The following is a 19,768-nucleotide window of genomic DNA, read 5'->3' as shown; positions in this document are numbered from 1 at the left end:
ATACATCCTAAACCCAAATATGTTAACATGCGTAATTTACCTGTCTATTAATACTGACATTTTGGTGGTCACACTTCAGTGATAGCATATATTTGGCTGCGCTGCATTGTACTTGAGAACAAAGTACTTCAGTGTTCAGGGTAAAAAAATGTTCACTTCATGAGAGTTTATGTAGTATCAGATGAAATCCAAATGCTTTAACGCTTATTTGAGTTGCGATCATCAAAGCTGGTAAGACTGCAGTTGCTTAGGTTGTTTCAGGCACTCTTAGACAGACAATAATTATTCCTGTGATAGTTAAGAAAAAAATATTCAACACTGATCAGCAAAATATGAGAGAATTAACTTAGTTCTGTTCATGCAGTCTTTTAAACTGATTTATAAACATGTCAGGAGAAAGAGATCATGGAAAAGAATGTGCTAGGAAATAACTTTATTTTGACAGGAAGGTTAAATTGTATGCAAGCCAGCTGAATAATGAAAACAAATTAGAAGTCTAATTTAGAAATTATTTTGAATAATAGGCTTATTTTAATGGATACAGGGCTTTTAATTGGCTCTGAATTTTAAAATACTTAACAGCTAAAATGTTTTGTGAAATTTGCTTCTATAAGCAACTGGCCATAGAAAATGTCTGCACGTTTCAGTCTCAATTACTCAGTACTGTGCTCAATAGGAGAAGCCTGCGGCAATGAGGAATAAAAAGATATAATCATGACTGATTATCATTGTTTCAAATCCCAGGTGGTAACTCCTCAGAACTTATCAGAGCAAGAGGATGCAAAGGAAACCTCTAACTAATAAAACAAAACAAAATATGAAAGATGAATGATATCTTACCAGACAGACCTATTTTCATTGTCTATTTGTCCCTTTAATAAGGTGCAATGCAGCTCTCTAAAGACTAATGGAGTTCCAATTAAATGCCAGTGTTGTTTCACTTATCATAATTTGTACATGGCAGTGTAAGTCCCTTGTATTCATAACTTTCCCAGTTTACCCAGAGGGAATATCCTTGGAACTTCCCACTTCTAACAAATAGGCAGTTCTTAGTCTAGTGATTAAAGCTTGCCACACTTGCTAAGTGAAAATGAATGTACACTATAAAAGAAAGCAGGCTATCACCACTGGTGGGATCAATTGATGCTCTTGTGTTTTAGTATCATTGATTAAAACCTATAATTAGAAATACCAACATTTCATCTTCATGAGAGTATTACATCTGGATTGGTTTGTGACTGGAACGCAGATATAAAATTAGATATATGTACGTATTTTTCCTAATTCAGATGGAGATGAATATTGCTTGGTTAATGTGATTGCACTGGAAATCATGCATCAACATTGAATGCATCTCAGGTTTTTAAAATTGAATCCTTTCAAGATTAAGAATTCATCAGTGCTTCTTGATTTGAACATTTCAAATAACAACATTACTTGTTGTAGCATTATCCAATATACAGTCCTTGGTGTAAAATCCTCTTGATGTCTGATTACTCTTCATAAGGACTTCATGCTGATTCATTTCAAACTGTGAATTACCTTTAATTCATAGCTTGAACATGCTGCCAAATTTTGGTTTGCATGCTCCCATGTGGCTGCCCCTGACAGAGTGGAGAACTTCCAAAAAGCTATTAGATACTTAGGAAAAGTAGTTAGATGTCAGGAAGCACATCTCCATTTTCAAACACTTTTCCATGAAGTACTGTGATAATCCATAGGATTAGAAAAGCACTGGTATTTACTGAAATGTTTTTTGAGCTGTGAAGTGAAACCTTGGCACAGTTGAATCCAGTGGTGTGCACCTTTGGAGAAGTTCTTGAAATCTCACACAAAAGGTTTTAGCTCCTTGTTTTGTTTTTTTGAACCCTGTGCATTTAGCTGCCCTCTAGCCCCCCCACAGGTTATGTATAATGAAGTACAATGGAGCACAAAACCACTATAAAGATAAGTTGTTTTTGTTTCATCCATAAGAATTGTTGCTCTACATTTTTAATGGCTTCCGGCAGTTCACCCAGCCCTTGAGAAGGACCTTTTAATACTATATTAACACAGTAAGTATAGGAAGTCATTTTATGAAAAGGGAAGAATACCATTATGATTATACTATTCTTTTCAGCTGGGCTTTTATGGAAACTAACCAAGACTGTTCTGCAGTATGATTTCGAAACACAGGATGTGCTTGATTAAAAAGGTTCTGGGTACTTTCCAACTGGACATAGGCCAAGTGCTAACAACCAAACAGAACAAAAGAACTGGATGTTTGAGGACGACATACTTGCAGTGGTAATTATATAACAGCAACTTAAGTCGAGAGCTGAGTATATACCCTCGAACACATGGAAGCTGACAGAAAATCTTTCTCGGTGCAATTGGTTGCACCTTTTCTGTTCCTACTTGCTATGCACTGTAACAAACTAATCAGAGTACACTGGCTGAAAACTGACCGCACAGCACCCCATGGAGCATTACAGTGAATGTGAAATAAAATAACAACAACAGAAGAGAGCAAGAATAAAATAAATAAACAAATAAATAAAAAAGAAGAAAGCCAAGTTGCATAGTTTTATACAACCTAGTTTCAACTCTAAAATCCACCATGGTATACACACACTCATGAACGCACTTGTTCAGAATTTCATTTTCAAGATTTTGAGTAGAAATTAAGATCTGAGGTTAAGATACACGAATCATTTAAAATATCCGTCATCCCTTATCCCTCATGTACAGTGTAGGTGCAGAACTCTGACATAATCTCAACATCATCCCTTTGGTCTGATCTTCTGTAATGCCAGTGTTTCTACAAACAAATTTTGTAATGAAATACAGGCAGCTTGGCTGCTGGAGCAGAATACAGGATCATGCAGGCAAAGCATCTTCATTCTGCATGTATGACTCAGTTGTGGCATAACACAGTGATACAGCGAAGGCAAGTGCATTACTATCAGTTCCTACAGATTACTAAGGAAACCAGTGGAATCTCTAAGACTGTCACCATAAATGGAAAATATGACTTAAGTTTAAATCAAATTGGATGTAAGCTTAAATTAAAAATAAATAAATAAATAAATAAATAAATAAATAACAACAGAGAATATCAGTGAGATGAACCCAGTCAGGTTTGGTCAAGCTGAAACCATAGAATCACAGAATGTTTTGGGCTGGAAGGGATCTCTAAAGATCACTTAGTTCCAAATTCCCTGCCATTGGCAGGGACATCTTCGAGTAGATCAAGGTTGCCCAAGGTCCCATCCAACCTAATTTTGAGCACTTTCAGGTCCCTTGGCACCCTGTTCCACTGCTGGTTGCATCTTCATATTAAAGAATTTCTTCCTTACATCTAATCTAAATCTTCTCCTTTCTAGTTTAAAACTTTTACTCTTTGTCCTATCACTACATACTCTGATAAAGAGTCTCTCTACTTCTTTACTGTAAGCCCACTTACTTGTATTTGAAGGCTGAAATACTGTCTCCCAGATATTTCTCTTCTTGGAGCCAAACAGCTCAACCCTCTCAGCCTCCCACTGGCAAAATACATGAAGATTTGGTGGGGGATACAGTTTTGAAATCAGTAAGATCATGCGGTCTGGTTGACAGTGTAGCAAAAAATGTTACCAGGGATATGTTGGACTGAAATTTTACTCATACACTCCAGTATCCCTGACACTATCCAGTACCAGAAAGATTAAGTCCTTCCTAATACAATTGTATTCTGATAAATACTAAATTATTAAAATACACAATTAGCACAGGAGCTGTCAGTGTACCAGAGTTTATTTAGATCACACTATCCAGCTCTAACTACTTGATTCCATTATGTCTTTCTGTCCCACTTTGTGCTTTAATTTCATTATGCCCAACTATGTCCCAACATACAATAATTCCTGTCGAACATGGTAGTGGCTGCACACGCAGATCTAAAGAAACAAATTGGCCTCGTAATACCAAGTCTCACAGTGGACTGCCTTCTAACCTCACAAAGCCCTGTGGAAATTCTTGGAAGCTGCCTTAACAATTTTTCTGCAGTAAAAGAGAAAAAGTGATAATAATGGGTTAGCTGATCTTCATTTGGAAGCTAAAAATAAAAGTAGCTTTATTGCAGCTCTGATCTCTCATGTGTAAAATCTATCACCTACCATAAGAAGGCAGTTCATTGCAGCAGAAATCTGATTGATAGTACTGGAACTTTAGATCAAGCAGCAGAACAGAAAGCAACTGGTTCATAAAATGTACTCAGTGTCTTTGAGTTTTATATCAGGCTTCCTATAGAGAGCTTTGGTCCCATTAAATGCGCTATATACCACTGAGCTCTGAAGTACTGTTCTTTTGAAATTCAGCTTATAACTATAAACCATGATTGACAAGTCTATTACTGTTAGTTACAAACTATTGAAATACTGTATTTTATAGTATGCTCACTAAAATATTTTTCACAGTGGAGTCCAAATACACTTTCTTTAGCAGAAAAATCATTTTAAGATGTGATCATATATTTTTTTATTTTTTAATGTTTTTTTATTTTTATTTTTTACCAGAGAATGTGCTTGGTGTTAGGTTTGGGCCACTTAGATGTTCTGAAACATGAACATATCCATTCTGCTATGAAGAATAGAGAGTCTTGCTGGATAGATTCTCCTAAAAAGTCAGAAATCAATCATCAAGGAAATCTAAACAGAAGAGGGGAAGCACTAATTTGATACTAAGTTTCATAAACAAATGCTATTCGTTCAAAATAATTCATTTATCATTAGCACTCCTCCCCAATTCCTTTGCAAAGATTTATTCAAAGAAATAACTTCATTTGAGTGAGTACTTCCATGACTTTAAGAGTAAAGAACTGAACTTGCAGACTACTAAGGTTATCATTGAACTGGATACCAGTGGTCTAGTCCCAAATCCTGTTTGCAGTTGCAAACAGATCCCTGAATTCCAGCGAGTTATTTCCTGTACACAGAACTGCATTAAAATCAATATACTTAAATTAATAACAATAACAATAACAATAATAATAAAACGTTAACTCTCCATTGATTTTTGTTCCTCTATATGAATTTAGTCAAAACTGTGTCCTAAGTAGGTTAAATGGAACCCTATAGAATAACTTTGAAGTAATTTTAAATGAACACATTGTGTTTACAAAAACTTCAGCTAAGCTGGTACAGATCTGCATTCTGTAGCTTAAAACACTTGAACACAGAAAGAAAATAGCAGCCCTAAACTGAAACCAGGCTCTTATATTTAAGAAGAGGCAAAACAACAAACTTCTTATCAAAGTATTTAATTCCTATTCACAAATTATTTTGAGATCTTAGGGTAAAAGTATGGGAGCAGTTCAGTCACAACGCAGTGCCATGCTATTGCGGTCTTTAACCAGGAAAGGACAAAAGAAGAACTGTTCAGCACAGTGAACAACTAGCTCTTCCACAGTTTTCCACTGTCATATTTATAGATCATCTGTGATTTTCAGCAGCTTCAATGTGTGTGAAGCCCAAGACCCACTTTTCAACACCAGCTAGTAGTATAGTTCTGTATTATGCATTTAACTCTTCCTCACAGTATAAACGTTAAAATTCATGCATCATCTGTTCATTGGGTTGCATTTTCTATTCTAAGAGGCTTAGAGTCTGATGAAAGAAGCATAAAACTGATTTAATTCCGGCAAGCTGTACAACTAAAATCAGCATTATTTCTGCTTAATAAACTCATCTTTCATACGTAGCTCTGTTAGCTAATACTTAAAAAGAAGAAACAGTAATAAGCACTGAAAACATAAAACTGGTTTATGGCTAATTTTTAAGGACTACTGAGAACACCTGAACACCAGGACAACATTATGAGTGGAGCTAGATTTTAGTTACCTTTGCAGAAATAAGCTCATTCTCTGTGATAAATTTAAAAGAAGATGTTAAGCTGGAAATAATAATACTTACGACTTTTGTGGCACTGACTTAGTTGCAACTTTCCCTCCTGGATCACTCCACTCTGCAAACAAAGGAAACACATTTTCAAATGTCAAAAGATTACTGTAGAATTAAAATGCACCCAAAGCTGTCAGCCCATCTAATTATACTCGGTTTCACAACATGCCGCAATGCATAACATGTAATAAAAAATGGAACTGATCTGCTTTAGCACCACAGAAAGTATTTTCTCAGCCTTTGATTTAATGATGTTAAACAGGAAAAAAACAACAACAACAACCTAACTGTGAATCTTAGGACCAGGATGATAAAGACCTACTTTGTACATTGTATCCTGAGGTCAGATGTTGGGAGTCCTATAAAGAAGAACACATGAAATGTCAGCATTAGTTACATGAGATGAAGAAGGTAAGATATATCTTAGCTTGCCAGATTAAGGACACCAGCACTATGCAAATAAGGAAGGAGATGGTACAGAGAACAGATCACGCAGTAACACCAGTGACATTAGTTCAAAAAACCATTAAACATGGAGACTGAGCATTACTTAGGGACAATTTTGTAGTTCAGACAACAGCTTGTCCTCAGTTGCAGTAAATCTCCATCGCCCCACCTTTTTCAGGCTTAGCCATGGACGTATACAAATGTGATGCATCTGTGACATAAAATCTAAATACAATAAATTCAACACCACTGTCTTTCATCACCGATCCCATCGCTTGAAAATACAGTAATCTTTTAGTGACAGACACAGCGGTTTTCCTTGGGCTGTGAAACACAGGGTTTAATAGAGATGCAATAAGCATTTCTTAGCCTGATGGACATTGTTTTGTTTCCAATGAAATCAATGGAAATGCAACACTACACTGGAAAATAATCTGGCTTGTAACCCTGAGCATGCTAATGCAGGGATTTTTGTTGGCTCACAATATCTAAGCTACCTTCATGTCACAGTGGTTTCTTGCTCAGTTTTTCTCTAGGCTCTACAGTCCACAGTGATTGTAATCAGCTTTCCTTCCAAGCAGAGTCTGATCATTTCAAATTGAGGTGTTATTTACAACATTGCCTTACAGCCAAGCACTACTTTGCTGGAAGTGTTAGTTCTGTAGGATGTAAAAGTCATTAAAGTCCTCACTGCACTTCCTCTTAGGGCATTATTAGTTCCTAATATTGCACTGTGCTGTCAGTCAGTCCCTTGTGAAGTAAATTGTGCCCTAAGAGTAAACATGGCACTTTACATTTGAATTTCAACAGGATAAATTGTTCTGATAAGTTCCATTTTTGTAATCACGTCTTTTGTATATGTTTATCATGAGGATACTTATTCTTTTAGTTAAACTGAGAACTTCTAATAGTGTCTGTCTCTGGGTTAAGTGGCCAAAGAACCTAGCCATGGTACATCTAATATCAGTAATTTGGCCAGCCATAAATGATTTAGTGTGATGTTCAGAAAAGAAATTTATGTGTTATTTTGTGTTTTTTTTTTGTTTGTTTGTTTTTTTATGGTAATAACTAACTAACCCAGAAATATTTATGTGCTCACTTATTTCCTAAGCTGCTAGCTCAAATAACTGAACTTATATTTTATATTCAAGTGATATGGTCAAGAATTCTATGATCAACATTTACCTTGTCCAGAAATTATTAACACTGATGTGGATATTAAAAGTTCAAAGCAAACGGTAGGAACAGAAAAGCAAAATGATATTTCAGCTTCTCTGAACTTCTGCTTATTCTGCTCTCAATGGAGACAGCAGCAATCTGCAGGACTCATGTCTGAACGACCCATCAAAAACAGAACACTCAATTAAAACAGAGTATAAATTAAAAAACACATCTTCCTGTAGGCAAAACAAACCCTCCACTCTCACTTATATTCACACAGGTAGGAATCTACTTTCACCTAAATAGGTTCAATTGAACCTAACCAGATTTACAGTGAGGATTCTATTCTTGTATGATTATGATTTATGGTGTTTATTGCTGCAGCAGTTAACTTCACTGACATTGGCAGCGCTGTAGGAGTAACAATCACATTCCATCAAAATAAGACATTCTGGGCACTGGCTGTGTTATTTTTAAGGAGCCACAGATACTGCTAATTTCATATGATTTCCAGTTAAGTATGGTGGCTACATTTCAGACAGTGGAGTATCTGCCAAACAGATAAAATCAGTAAGAGGAAAATCACATTCCAGCTTCTAACAGAGGACATGACTGCAAGCAGTACCAGTACAGCTTTAAAAGCTATTTTCCAAAGTCTTTCCTTCAGAATATATGTAGCTCCATGTCAGTTTGGTGTACATTCCCTGCCAGGGGAAATTCCTTTTCTCCTCAAACATCATCAGCTCACAGGTGTTCAAGTCCCAGCAAATGTTATCCCTGGCTGAGATTGCTCTGGTTGCAAGCTCGATCTCTCACTGTTCTATTGGAATCACAGCTAGAAGGCAACAACAAAATTTGGGCTGAAGTCATGTTCAAATCTTTCAGTATAACAATTCACTGCATGGGAGGTGAACTGCAAGGTAGTCTCCAGGCCCATGATGTGGCAAATGTCGAGTGCATTCTTTTAACAAGACCAATACTAGGCAATGTGTTTTGCAACCATGTGCCCTTGGAGCATACATGTTGACAGATGCCACAGCACTGCGCACAAGCAGAAATGTAATTTCACCATAATTTGACCACATCGCCTAAACTTCATGATGCAATCAGTCACAAGGAGTGATTGAGGGAACTGGGGCTGTTTAGTTTGGGGAAAAGGAGGCTGAGGGGAGACCTTATTGCTCTCTTCCAGTACCTGAAAAGTGCTTACAGGGAGAGTAGGGTTGGACTCTTCTTACTGGTGACAGGATGAGGGGAAATGGCCTCAAGTTGCACCAGCAGAAGTTTAGGTTGGATATCAGGAAAAACTTCTTTACCAAAAGGGTTGTTAAGCACTGGAATAGGCTGCCCAGGAAGGTGGTTGAGTCACTACCCCTGAATGTGTTTAAAAACCCTTTGGATGTGGTGCTCAGGGACATGATTTAGTGGAGAGTTGTTAAGAGTTCAGGTAGTATGGTTAGGTTCTGATTGGACTTGATGATCTTTAAGGTCTTTTCCAACCTGAGCAATTCTATGATTCTATGATCAGCCACTGTGACTAAAAGAAAAACAAACAAAAGGCATTATATTGGATGTAGAAAGGCTATTGTAATGAGAGATAGAACTTGCTTTGCTAACTTCTGCAGCTTTAAATATACAGTCCTACTCACAACAATAGTCTAATTGGGAATGTCCATCTAAAAATAGCCTTAGAAATTCAAAAATTGCAAAAATAACAAATTAACAAAATAAGCTCTCCAACAGCAGAACATAATGTTAATTGGGTCACTGATTATAGCTTACTTGTACCTTGCTTGGGATAGAAAACTTGGTTTGTTCAGCCTTTCCAGGAGTGTGAATAGCAGTAAGAGGAGGAGGCCAGGAATGGGTCATCTCCTAGGGAAGAAAAAAAATGCTTTTGAAAACAAATTCACGTAAGTGAAGGGAGGGAAAAAATGATCATTTATTCTCCTCAGAGCCTGAGGGATGTAGTTGCTTTGGAAGCATCACCACCCCCTTTACGTGGTACATGAACACCGTAGCTGCCCACCAGGCATTACTTCCTGGAGAAAAGAGTGAGGATGGATTTCACTCATTAAAATGTTGACCATGTGTATACTCCTCATGTGGCATCTGGTCCCTCATTCCTGGTCAGCCTGTTAAACTCATCATAAGCATAGAAGAGTTTTTTGCCTGCAATGCCCAAGCAGGAAGGGGGTCTCTTCTGGACTGCTTTAGATGCAGCCTCATAGAGGACTGCATGGTAGCAAAATGCAAGGCTGTGCATTAGATAGTGGCAAAATTAATCAGAGGCAGGACTAGAAAAATCTTAAGTGGGCTTGCAGCATGAATGTCTGGCATAGAAGGAAATAGGGACAATGCTTTAAGTACTGAAGCATCTTCTCACAGCTCTGGCAACAGCTACTTAGAGTGATATGCAGTGTCACTGCATCAGAGAACTACCAATTTCATTTTAAAATGAGGGACTGAGAGATTAGGTGACTTGTATGGAGTTACACAGGAAGCCTGTCCTTTACTAGGAAGCTCAAATCTCTGATGAAGGCCTGCAAAGGAGACCATCTAAGCAACATACTTGCTTTTCGTATCAATGTTTTATCATTTGTACATATGTGTTTTGCCTGTCTTCAAAGAAAGCACCTAGGTGCCTGTGGCTATGAGATACAAAGAGAACTGAAAGTGAATACCAGGTTTCCTCACATCAAGGCCCAGAACCATTACCCCACTCAGCTCAGTGGGACTGGAATGAGGCTTATGTTCAATAGAGGGGGAAAAGTGCTTTAATACAGAAACTGCAAAAAGTTTTAGTTCAAGCTTATAAATGCCCTTGTCACGGGTATGCTTTATGATAGACACTGCTGCATCCTCTCTTACCCTTGTTTTTAGTTTGATGAATATTGAGACAGGCAGTAATACTTGTCTCTGGCGATGTTCTGTTCATCTTGATTATTTTTGTTGCCTACAATCTTAGAACTGAGTATAAGTGAGCTTGATTCAGGAACCTATGTATGCAATGGCCATGATCCTGACTGCAGTAAACTGAATTTCCCAGCTTCTACTTCACACTAGTCAAGCCCAGGATATTCACAATAAAACTTCTTAGAACACAGGTTTCTGCAGGCACAATGACCACCAGTGCAAATGCTCCGCAAGTGTACAAATAATATAATACATAATACAAATAATTCTTTTAAAAATAGCTATTGTCAGAAGGGTAGCATAGTGGTTGCATGTGGGCTGCAGGGGTGGCCTGATCTGCAGCTGGCTGTCATTAGATATTTAACTGAAGACACAGCCAGCAAGCTTTGTGTCTCAGTTTGTCCCTCAAAAATCCCATGTCATCGGTAAGGAAAAAGAAAGGAAAAACTACATGCCACAGACCCCAGTCAAGCAAATGAGTATGTAACCTTCACCACCACCTCTGCAAGGCACTGCTTTTTATATTGAAGCCCATCAAATTTCCATTCTTAGTGTTGCTGCTTCTGCAGCAAAGCTTTAATGGCTGCTTTAGCAGATGACTCAAGGACACAGGAGGATGCTGATGTCTAGGGCCTGTTTTCATCACCCAAATTGTAGCAAGAAAAAGGAACAGGACAGCTCATGAATGGTTCATCCCTTCTGTGAAGCGAGTCTGCAGCAGCTCAGTGTAACAGTGAGAAGCACGTTGTTTTACTGCGCTGATTGTCTAACTTCTACACAGAAGTAGGTGGAGAAAAATTTAAGCATTCAGCATTAAACTATTAAATGAGACGGTATAACCCAAATCCTGTATGCCTCTGCCAAAATCTATGCCACAGAGGCTGCTTTGTGGCAAATCTCTTCAAAACAAAATGATGAAACAGAGACTATATCACATAATTAAAAGAGGGACAGGCAGGCAGACTGCTTGAAGGCAGAAATGAAGCTTATTCTAGAGCTGCAATTACTGGCTTGACCTCAGTCAGCCAAGGCCCAAGAATAAAAGGAAGGACAGAGAGCCTAGGATTCATGTGAAGGTGACACCAGCAAAAATTTTGGAATACTTATTGTTGAAATGCATCCAGCATCCACTGAGAACCAACTCAGTGATCTGAGCTGTAAGCAAATCTACTCATCTCCCTGTTAGGGGACAACCAAATGTAAAACCATGGGAAAAACTGAAAATGATTCAGCTATTATTTGAAGAAATTCAATTACAAAGTAGGAGATCCTGACTCCATTGAGGTTGCAGGCAAATGACAGGTTTGGTGATGTTACACCTATCTAATCCATGTGTTCAATAAGTGACCTTGTGAGCACCGAAGTGTATTGCAAAGGTACAAGTGAGCTATGAAAGAAGCATTTCATTTCAGTTATTCAATAGAAAGTTTCATATAGGATCATATACAGAAAACAATAAAAGGGTTTAAAGCTCAGCAAATGAAGAAACATTACATGGAAGCAACAAGATAGCATACAGGTATTTTACAGAAATATGCCTACAGATACATGCTATTGTGCCATTAACTACACAGCGCACTGGCTGCAGTGTTATGCCCCCCACTCCACACAACTGCACATCATGCTCATGCAGAGCACCACTGAGCTACAGAACGACATACAGAAATGGCACTGCACTGGCTTCAGGGAAGGGTCAAAACCTCCACCTCACACTGCAGATATGACTGGCTGCTTAACTCTCCTACTTTGCTCCTTAAGCACATGCACATTACTTTGGAGAATCAGGGCCCAAGAGGAAATCATGTCATTTGTTTAACCATCCACATGGCTTCAAAATTCTTTGCAATGCCCTGATTGCTTTTGGAGGGCCCTCATCTCTAAGTACTTGCAAAGCTCTACTCTGTTTGATTTGTGAATTCTGATATAGCTAACTTTTAGTATATTGCAACAGTAAGGATCCACTTAATTGAAGTGTGTGTGTTGTAGATCACAGAATCATAGAATGGTTTGGGTTGGAAGAGACCTTTAAGACCATCTAGTTCCTACCCGTCTGCTATAGGCAGGGACACCTCCCAATAGACCAGGTTGCTCACAGCCCCATCCTGCCTCGCCTTGAGTGCCTATAGGTTGGGGGCACCCACAGCCTCTCTGGACAACCTTAGAGGGGTTGAGTTAAGATGTACATATAAGCACCTTCATTTGTAAACACCTCACAAAAGAGAAAGAGAATCACATTCCTAGTTTTTCTTTTTTGTCCCCAAGGAAAGGTAGAAGAACAAAAAAGTTTAATCAATCCAAATTTGGAAGTATTTAGAAATTCCTGGAAGTAACAATAACACAAATGAGAATACAAAATGCTTTAAAGAAAAATTTAATGGAAACCGAGTAATCCCACAAAATCAAGTTAGGATTTATGTTCACATGGTTTGGACTTAAAATAATTCCAAAATCATGTTAACTATTGGAGTGGGCAGATGACTGCTATGGAAGCACTCATTTTTTAGAGATCTGGAGATTAAATGTGAAAGTAAACCTGCACAATCTGTTAGCTTGAAAGTCACTGTGCTCCTCTGATGTAGCAACATCAAGCATTCTCCTTTCTGAAAACTGTTTAAGCATGTTTTAATTGAATCCATGTGTTTTATTTATATATGGGCTAGGAACACTCGTATCTTCAGTTTGCTCTGCTTTTTTCAGCTAGAAAAGCCCTCAGGTAGGTAACTAAGAAGTACACAAGCAGAAGAGCTCTAATGAATCACTGAAAATACAATTACAGGTTGTACAACAGAGGCACGGGTCCAAATCAGGGTTTAAAAGAAAGGAGTAGGGAAGAACCAAAACCTGCCTGTTTCTAAGGAACTGAGCACGGGGGTTATGTAGCAGATGGTAAATAGCTTTACAAAATCAGACACTAAAATTAATAGCCGCCTTCCAGATTTATTTCCTTTCTCTGTGTTTCATTTTTCCATCATTTCCTTTTTTCTCAAAATGAAAATGCAGTGTTTTAAATACAGGTAAAAGCACAGAGCCTAGCTCTAGGAGGCCATTAGGAAAAAAGCAGCTAGATCATGTATGCTGCATCCATCCTGAAGCAGCTTCTTTCCTACAGTGCACTTTAAACTGCTTAGCCTGATCTAATTTGAGGTCTCCCAAGATATAAGACTCATGAGACTTCCCTTGGGAGAATCAAGGGGAGACATGAGAACAGTCTGCAATTACAGAAAGGGCTGTTGCAAAAGGAGAGAAAAATCTTTTCTTAAGTTTTACAGTGGATATGAACTTAAACTGCAGCCAGAAGGACACACACACACAAAAAGCTTCCTAACAGTAAGGACAGTGCAGCACTGAAACAGACTGTTCATGCCGCAACACAGTCTCCATCTTTCTAAGAGCACATTTAAGAACAGATTTGCACCCATCAGTCAGAAACAGCTTGGGTAGCAATGATTCCAGCACTTGTACAGGGATGTGTAGTAGATGATGGGACTCCTAAGATCCCACCCAGTCCAACAGTGCCATTTCTTAGCTTGACAGATCTCTCTTGGCTACCCCTACTCCCTCTTGTGGATAATGGATCCATAAAAATGGAGAAGAAAGAAACAATCCTGACGGTTTTCTCTTCCTTAGCACTGGGGTTTACAAAGGCACTTCCAGCACTGAATCTGTGCCCCATTGCAGGACAGACAGAGGAACAGCGAGGAGTAAGAACAACCTTGTACACATTGTTGCTGCTAAACAGAGCTTATTTCGGGCATTTTTTCTGTCAGCTGCCCTACCCAGTCCTTTTAGATCTTAGCTACATCTGTTGCTTTAAACTTTTTCTGATTTTTGGTTATGCAGCGTTAAAGTTGAGCACAGAAAAAAATTAATATATGATGAATAGATGTTCCAAGGTTATTACAAACTTAATGTTACAGCTGGTGCTAAGCAACCTATTGCCTCAATGGAATAAAGATAACCAAGTGATTTACCATTTATTAAGGCCTCTATTAATGATTTATTAATGTTTAATTAACTATTTATCAATGCAATCTTAATAAAAAGTGCATCTTGTTTCACAGTATCTTCCTAGTTTCAGTATTTATACAAATATGATCAAACTTTCCCTGCTAGGAAGCCAGTAGTGCATGAGGGGCAACCATGCTTTATGTGTGTGACATATACTGAGCAAAAAATTATGTCAACTCTTTACCTCCGGGGAAAAGGCTAAGAGAAGAATTATATATATATATATATATATATATATAAATACACATATAAAAATATAAGCAAATTACACAAAAGCCGAATGGAAGACAAAGACACTAAAACTAAGGGATATTTTTCATATATATTCCTTCTGAAGGAATGGAAAATAGACATAAGCACTTGGGAATAGCCTGACTGATAATTGGTCTGGTTTATACTGTGCCAAAGGCTTCATTAGGAAGGGATTTAGGACATTAAAACAGTACTGGTAGGGACCTGACAGCTTAGTTCATAGATATAGATTTGATTATCATGTTTCGGCATTTAAAATACTTCTCAGCATCAAAGGGATTCCAGATATTTTTCCTGGAAGGGAAAATAAATAAATAAAGATTTCAGTGACGGACCAATGGCCTCCAAGAGAAAGAGAACTCTCCTGGTATGAGTATTACTGCAGGAAACTTTTTATTCATGTAAATGTTTTAGCAAATTTATCACCAGCAGCAAGTGCCCAGCAGATATTTTCTTCCACAACGATACCTTTGTCGTACTAAAATCTATCTTGCTACTGTACCAAAAATTACTAGAAAGCCTTTTTCGAAACACAGTGCATGCACACACGAGCTTCTTATTACAGAGCTAGAGTTTATTCTACAAAAAGCAGCCATTTCCCTGACCATAATCTAAAAACACAGTGTTCACCTTGTGAGTTTTCTCCATGACAACAAATAATTCCCTTTGCTCAGCTGGTGAGCAAGATGCATTCCATTGCCTCCCATGGTAAAAACCTACTCCTTTCCATATTAATAAGGAGGGGAAGGACAGACAGAAATGATATGTAGTGAAAATGAACATAGAAATTGCTTTCAAAACTAATAAAGGTTGACTAAAAACATTACAGCAAATATTTCCCTTTCCTCCTTTGCAAACATTTGGGAACTGTTTACAAAAAGAAACTGATAGCAATCATTATAGACATTTTCTGTTGAGCTACCTAGTATTCTCTGCTTCCTGTATGCTTCACATTTTTCAATATATTTTCCCCATACTGTAGTTTCTATAACTAACAACAGTCATTATCTTTTCTTAGAGCATTTAGAAGACAATAAAAACCAGCAAATCATGATTGATATGCTTATTGCTCTAAGCAATCTTGCATGTGTGAACTAAAACAGTGTTCCATTACAGTGAGAAGGTATCTGAGCTCAACAGGCAGTTTCAAGGGAGAGTAACGGAACTACACCACATGAACCCATAACTAGATTTCCAATTTAGCAAGTCTGATGCAACCCTAAAAGTAACCACAGCCTATATGATAGTGTTTCAACATTACTAAATTGCTTAGCTCTCTGCTGGGTAGTGGGTCCCTGATGCTGTGCAGATGCCAGAACATGCCTCGGATCATTTCCAAAATTTGTTGGATGCTTCTTTCCAAGGTTGATCAAGGTAGTTTTCTTCAAGATACATCCCAGGAAGACAGTATGGCCAAAAACTACTCTGATTTTGCTCCCACTGCCCAGAACAGTCCTTCAATTCAATTCCAAGCAGGTTTTGTATTCTTGAGCACTTTCTTACATACTCCTGGTGTTTTCAGAAACATGCAGCACAACTCCCTAAGGGTCCTACTATAGAAACACCACTATAATGGACTGCAATGAAACAAGATGTGAAGAAGCTGTACTTCAACTCTTGCCAGGCTTAGGTAATTTGCATGAGTAAAGGGCAGAAGGTACAATGAGGGTTCACAGAATGTAATTGGCAAAGTAGAAGAAAGTGTAAATAGTGAAGCGGAACCTTACAGGAAACCCATAGGAGAGCTACCATGAGAAGTTTTATATGGTAAGACAGAGTTAAGACTTCTGTGGAATTCACACAGTGGAACGTGTGAGATCCTGGGCCACGTAGGGTATCTTGAACTAGATATTGAGTTAACACCAAGTACAAAGCCCAGCAGAGAGAGTGGTGAAGTGCTGGAACATGATTCCCAGAGATGCTGTGGATGCTCTATCCCTGGAGGTGTTCAAGACATGGGGAGTCCTCGGAAGCTTGGTTTAGTACCAGATCTGGAGGATGGTGGCCCAGCCTGGTGGCACAGGGGAGCTGAAAATTTATGGTCCTTGGTGTCCCTTCCAACGCAAGCCATTCTATGATTCTATGAAAAGTTAATCACACTCCCCATAAATATTCAGGTACTTGAGGTCAAGTATACTAAGCCCACTTACAGAAAGCCAGGTGTCTTTCTTCTGTCACTCTTTGTAACTAAACTAATCATGCTGTTGACCAATACACAGTATCAGGGTCTTGATGCAGACAGCATGGCTAACGCAACACCTCCTGCTCTTGGCAGCTTCTCATCCACACTGAGATGCACACCCGTATCTGTTTGATTCTATTTATTCAAAATGATACTTGTAACCATAACCAGGAATGGCGCATCTAATTTTCATGAGGGTCCCAAGAGATAAGAAGAGTGCACTGAACTGTTAAATACAACATAACATCCTGGCAGTATAGCAATATAATATAAACAAAGGCACAATAAGTAATAAAAAAGTTAAATCTTTAAAAAGTTCCTAATACCAACATGCAATTTCATCTTTGCAAATTAGAAAACATTGGCAACATTCCTCCAAGTAAATAAGCAACTGTGTTTTGAAACTGTTCACTGCTGGCACTTGTTTAAGGGAATCTGGTAATTTGTTCCATCCATCCCAAGCTTCACAAGAGAAACGGCATGTCTCGAATTGCCTGTTTTCTTTTCTGAAACTTAGGGTTCACACCAAGAGGAGAGCAAAACTATAATTTACAGTTAGAAAACAAGACTGCACCTACCTTGAGGCACACAACTGCGCACATTTATATGACACCATCTCCTTTATGTTGCCAGATATAATCAATTCCTGTTTAGTTGTTTGTTTGTTTGTTTGTTTTTTCATACAAATAATAGTGGCAAATTATATACTCACATGACAAGACCTTATCCATGTAATTTATCTAAAAAAGCATTTAATTTCTGTATCCGCTTACACAAACCCAGTGAAAAAAATAACATCTCCAAATTCAGTACCAGGCAAAATTAAATGGGTAAACTGTAAAACACCTTGCTCTGTAGAGTTAGCACAGAAACCTCTTACACTGATCACTACATGCAGTGAGTTTATAAACCGCATCCTGACAATATGATGAAACTCAATCTAAAAATCTCCCAGAATTCAAGAACATCAGCTTGTGCCAGAAGATACCAGTTTTAGCCTTCAAACAGCGACATCAATTAGCTGAAATAGTGTATAGAGGGAAATTAAAAAACCAGTATATGCAACTTGTTTGAGTTTAAAGCTGAATTTTTTCTCTTAAAGCATGATTTGCCTTCATTAAATTTGGACTGCAAGTTGTTACCCATCAAATACAAATAAATGAATCTACCACACACTGCTGTACAATACGCATTGAAATCTTTCACAAAAGCTGCTTTTTTTTTTTTTTTTTTGCCTTCAAAATCAAGACACTGCCAGATCTCTTTTATGCTGCCACACAAGCAGTACTGTATCATGAGATTTCCTTGGGGGGTATGACAGAGTAACATTTATTTTTAATGTGTTTTCCTCTGACATGATTCATCCACACCTCAACTGGAATGCCACTAAAACAGTGGTCTGAGTTTGATGTGGAAACACAGCTCATGCCTAGAAAAGCTAAAAGTGCCCATACAGAAGCTGTCGTTTTTCACCATTTCTTTTTCTTCATCTCTGTGATGCTCTCTTTACCAGCACACCATGTGTCTCAGCTGAAGACTTATTTGTCCCCTACTAAATGAAGAATGCACTCTCCCCTACAGAGTATAATTACCTTCCTGGTGCTTATATCAGAAACTGAATGCTTTGGGGGCAAAGACTGCCTCATTTTTTGTCTCATTGCCATACCCAGGATGGTGCTGGAACTTCACAGTGTCTACATGCTGGACAGTCCTGGGTGGACAACATACGCAGATTGATCGGCATTCAGCAAGCACTGGATGGTCAGCAAAGCTCAATCTAAAGCCTGATCACTGTACTCTCTAATTTGGCACTTGGATTATTTTTGTAAGGTCAAAAGCTTAGCGTGCTTGCCAAGAGTAAACTATGGGTTCTGGCCTGCTAGAGAGGGAGAGTCCCTGCTGCCTATTGCACTCAACACTTTAAATCTGTTATCTTACAGAAAGACCTAAGCAGCTACCTGCAAGCCTACCTCACATTTATTACAGTAATTTTAGTCTTTGGAAAAGAACATGCATTTCAGTCTTGATTTCCTTTTCCTCACTTGTACGCCTTGATGCAGTTCTACTCCTGCATCTGCATGTTCTATAAATCATGACAACACTGCCCTTTGATCCACTCCTGCTAGGCCACCAGGTGAAGAAAAAATAAATGTGTGTTTTAGAAGATGTTTTGATACAACATAAACTTTGTTGGCACGTCAGCCTTACTGAAGCAAAAAAAACCTGACAGTTTTTTTTTAATCTCCTTTAAGGTATGGAAGCTCCAGTGTATTTCAATTAGACAAGCTCCCACCACTGCATGCTTACATTTGACGCCCTATCCCCCAGCTCATTTTTTCTTACAAAGCTTACAAGCCTGTGGTTGGAAGTATTAATCACTCAGAACTGCTGCTAAAACATGTGACAACTGAGGCACCTGGTCCCGCACAGAATGGTCCAAACATTCAAAATCAGCGTGTTCATGCTGAACACCAAATGAACATATTCTCACTGAGGATTGCTTTCCATGCCTACATTGTTTTCAAACCACACAATAGCAAAATACACTGAAAAGAAATTCTATTAACAGGGATGAAAAACAGCAAAGTCCATAACCTCCCTGTTTCCAAACTATGTTGGGTGCTTCTGCACATAAAAATTATATATTTGCATTTCTAGATGATGACATGCTTTGTCTTTGTTGCTGCTAGCTGGTCAAAAAGAAACAGCAAGTTATTCACTAGTAATAGTTTATCAGGGGTCATATGAGCAATCTGGAACAAACTTGGAACAAGCCCTAGGAAAGACCACCCAGTAGGCCAATAGTTGCTAGTCATCTCTAAGCAGCATTGTTATTGGCAACTATAGCTGGTGTCAAACAGTGACAACTAGCAGTTATCATACA

The 19,768-nt window shown here is 38.3% G+C and overlaps 1 protein-coding gene across 1 annotated transcript in view; it reads right to left on the bottom strand.

Moving 5' to 3' along the window:
- The window catches only part of AFF2 (ALF transcription elongation factor 2), a 338,300-nt gene that overhangs the window by 127,218 nt on the left and 191,314 nt on the right, over positions 1-19,768 (bottom strand). The window contains exons 5-7 of the mRNA XM_072334541.1: positions 9,315-9,401; positions 6,241-6,277; positions 5,931-5,982 (exon numbers count right to left, since the gene is read on the bottom strand). Coding sequence (XP_072190642.1) covers positions 5,931-5,982; positions 6,241-6,277; positions 9,315-9,401 — 176 coding nt within the window. The remainder of the gene's footprint in view (positions 1-5,930; positions 5,983-6,240; positions 6,278-9,314; positions 9,402-19,768) is intronic.

This window comes from Excalfactoria chinensis, chromosome 4 (genome assembly GCF_039878825.1).
Source record: "Excalfactoria chinensis isolate bCotChi1 chromosome 4, bCotChi1.hap2, whole genome shotgun sequence".
NCBI lineage: Eukaryota > Metazoa > Chordata > Aves > Galliformes > Phasianidae > Excalfactoria > Excalfactoria chinensis.
This window is presented reverse-complemented; position numbering and strand designations above follow the sequence as displayed.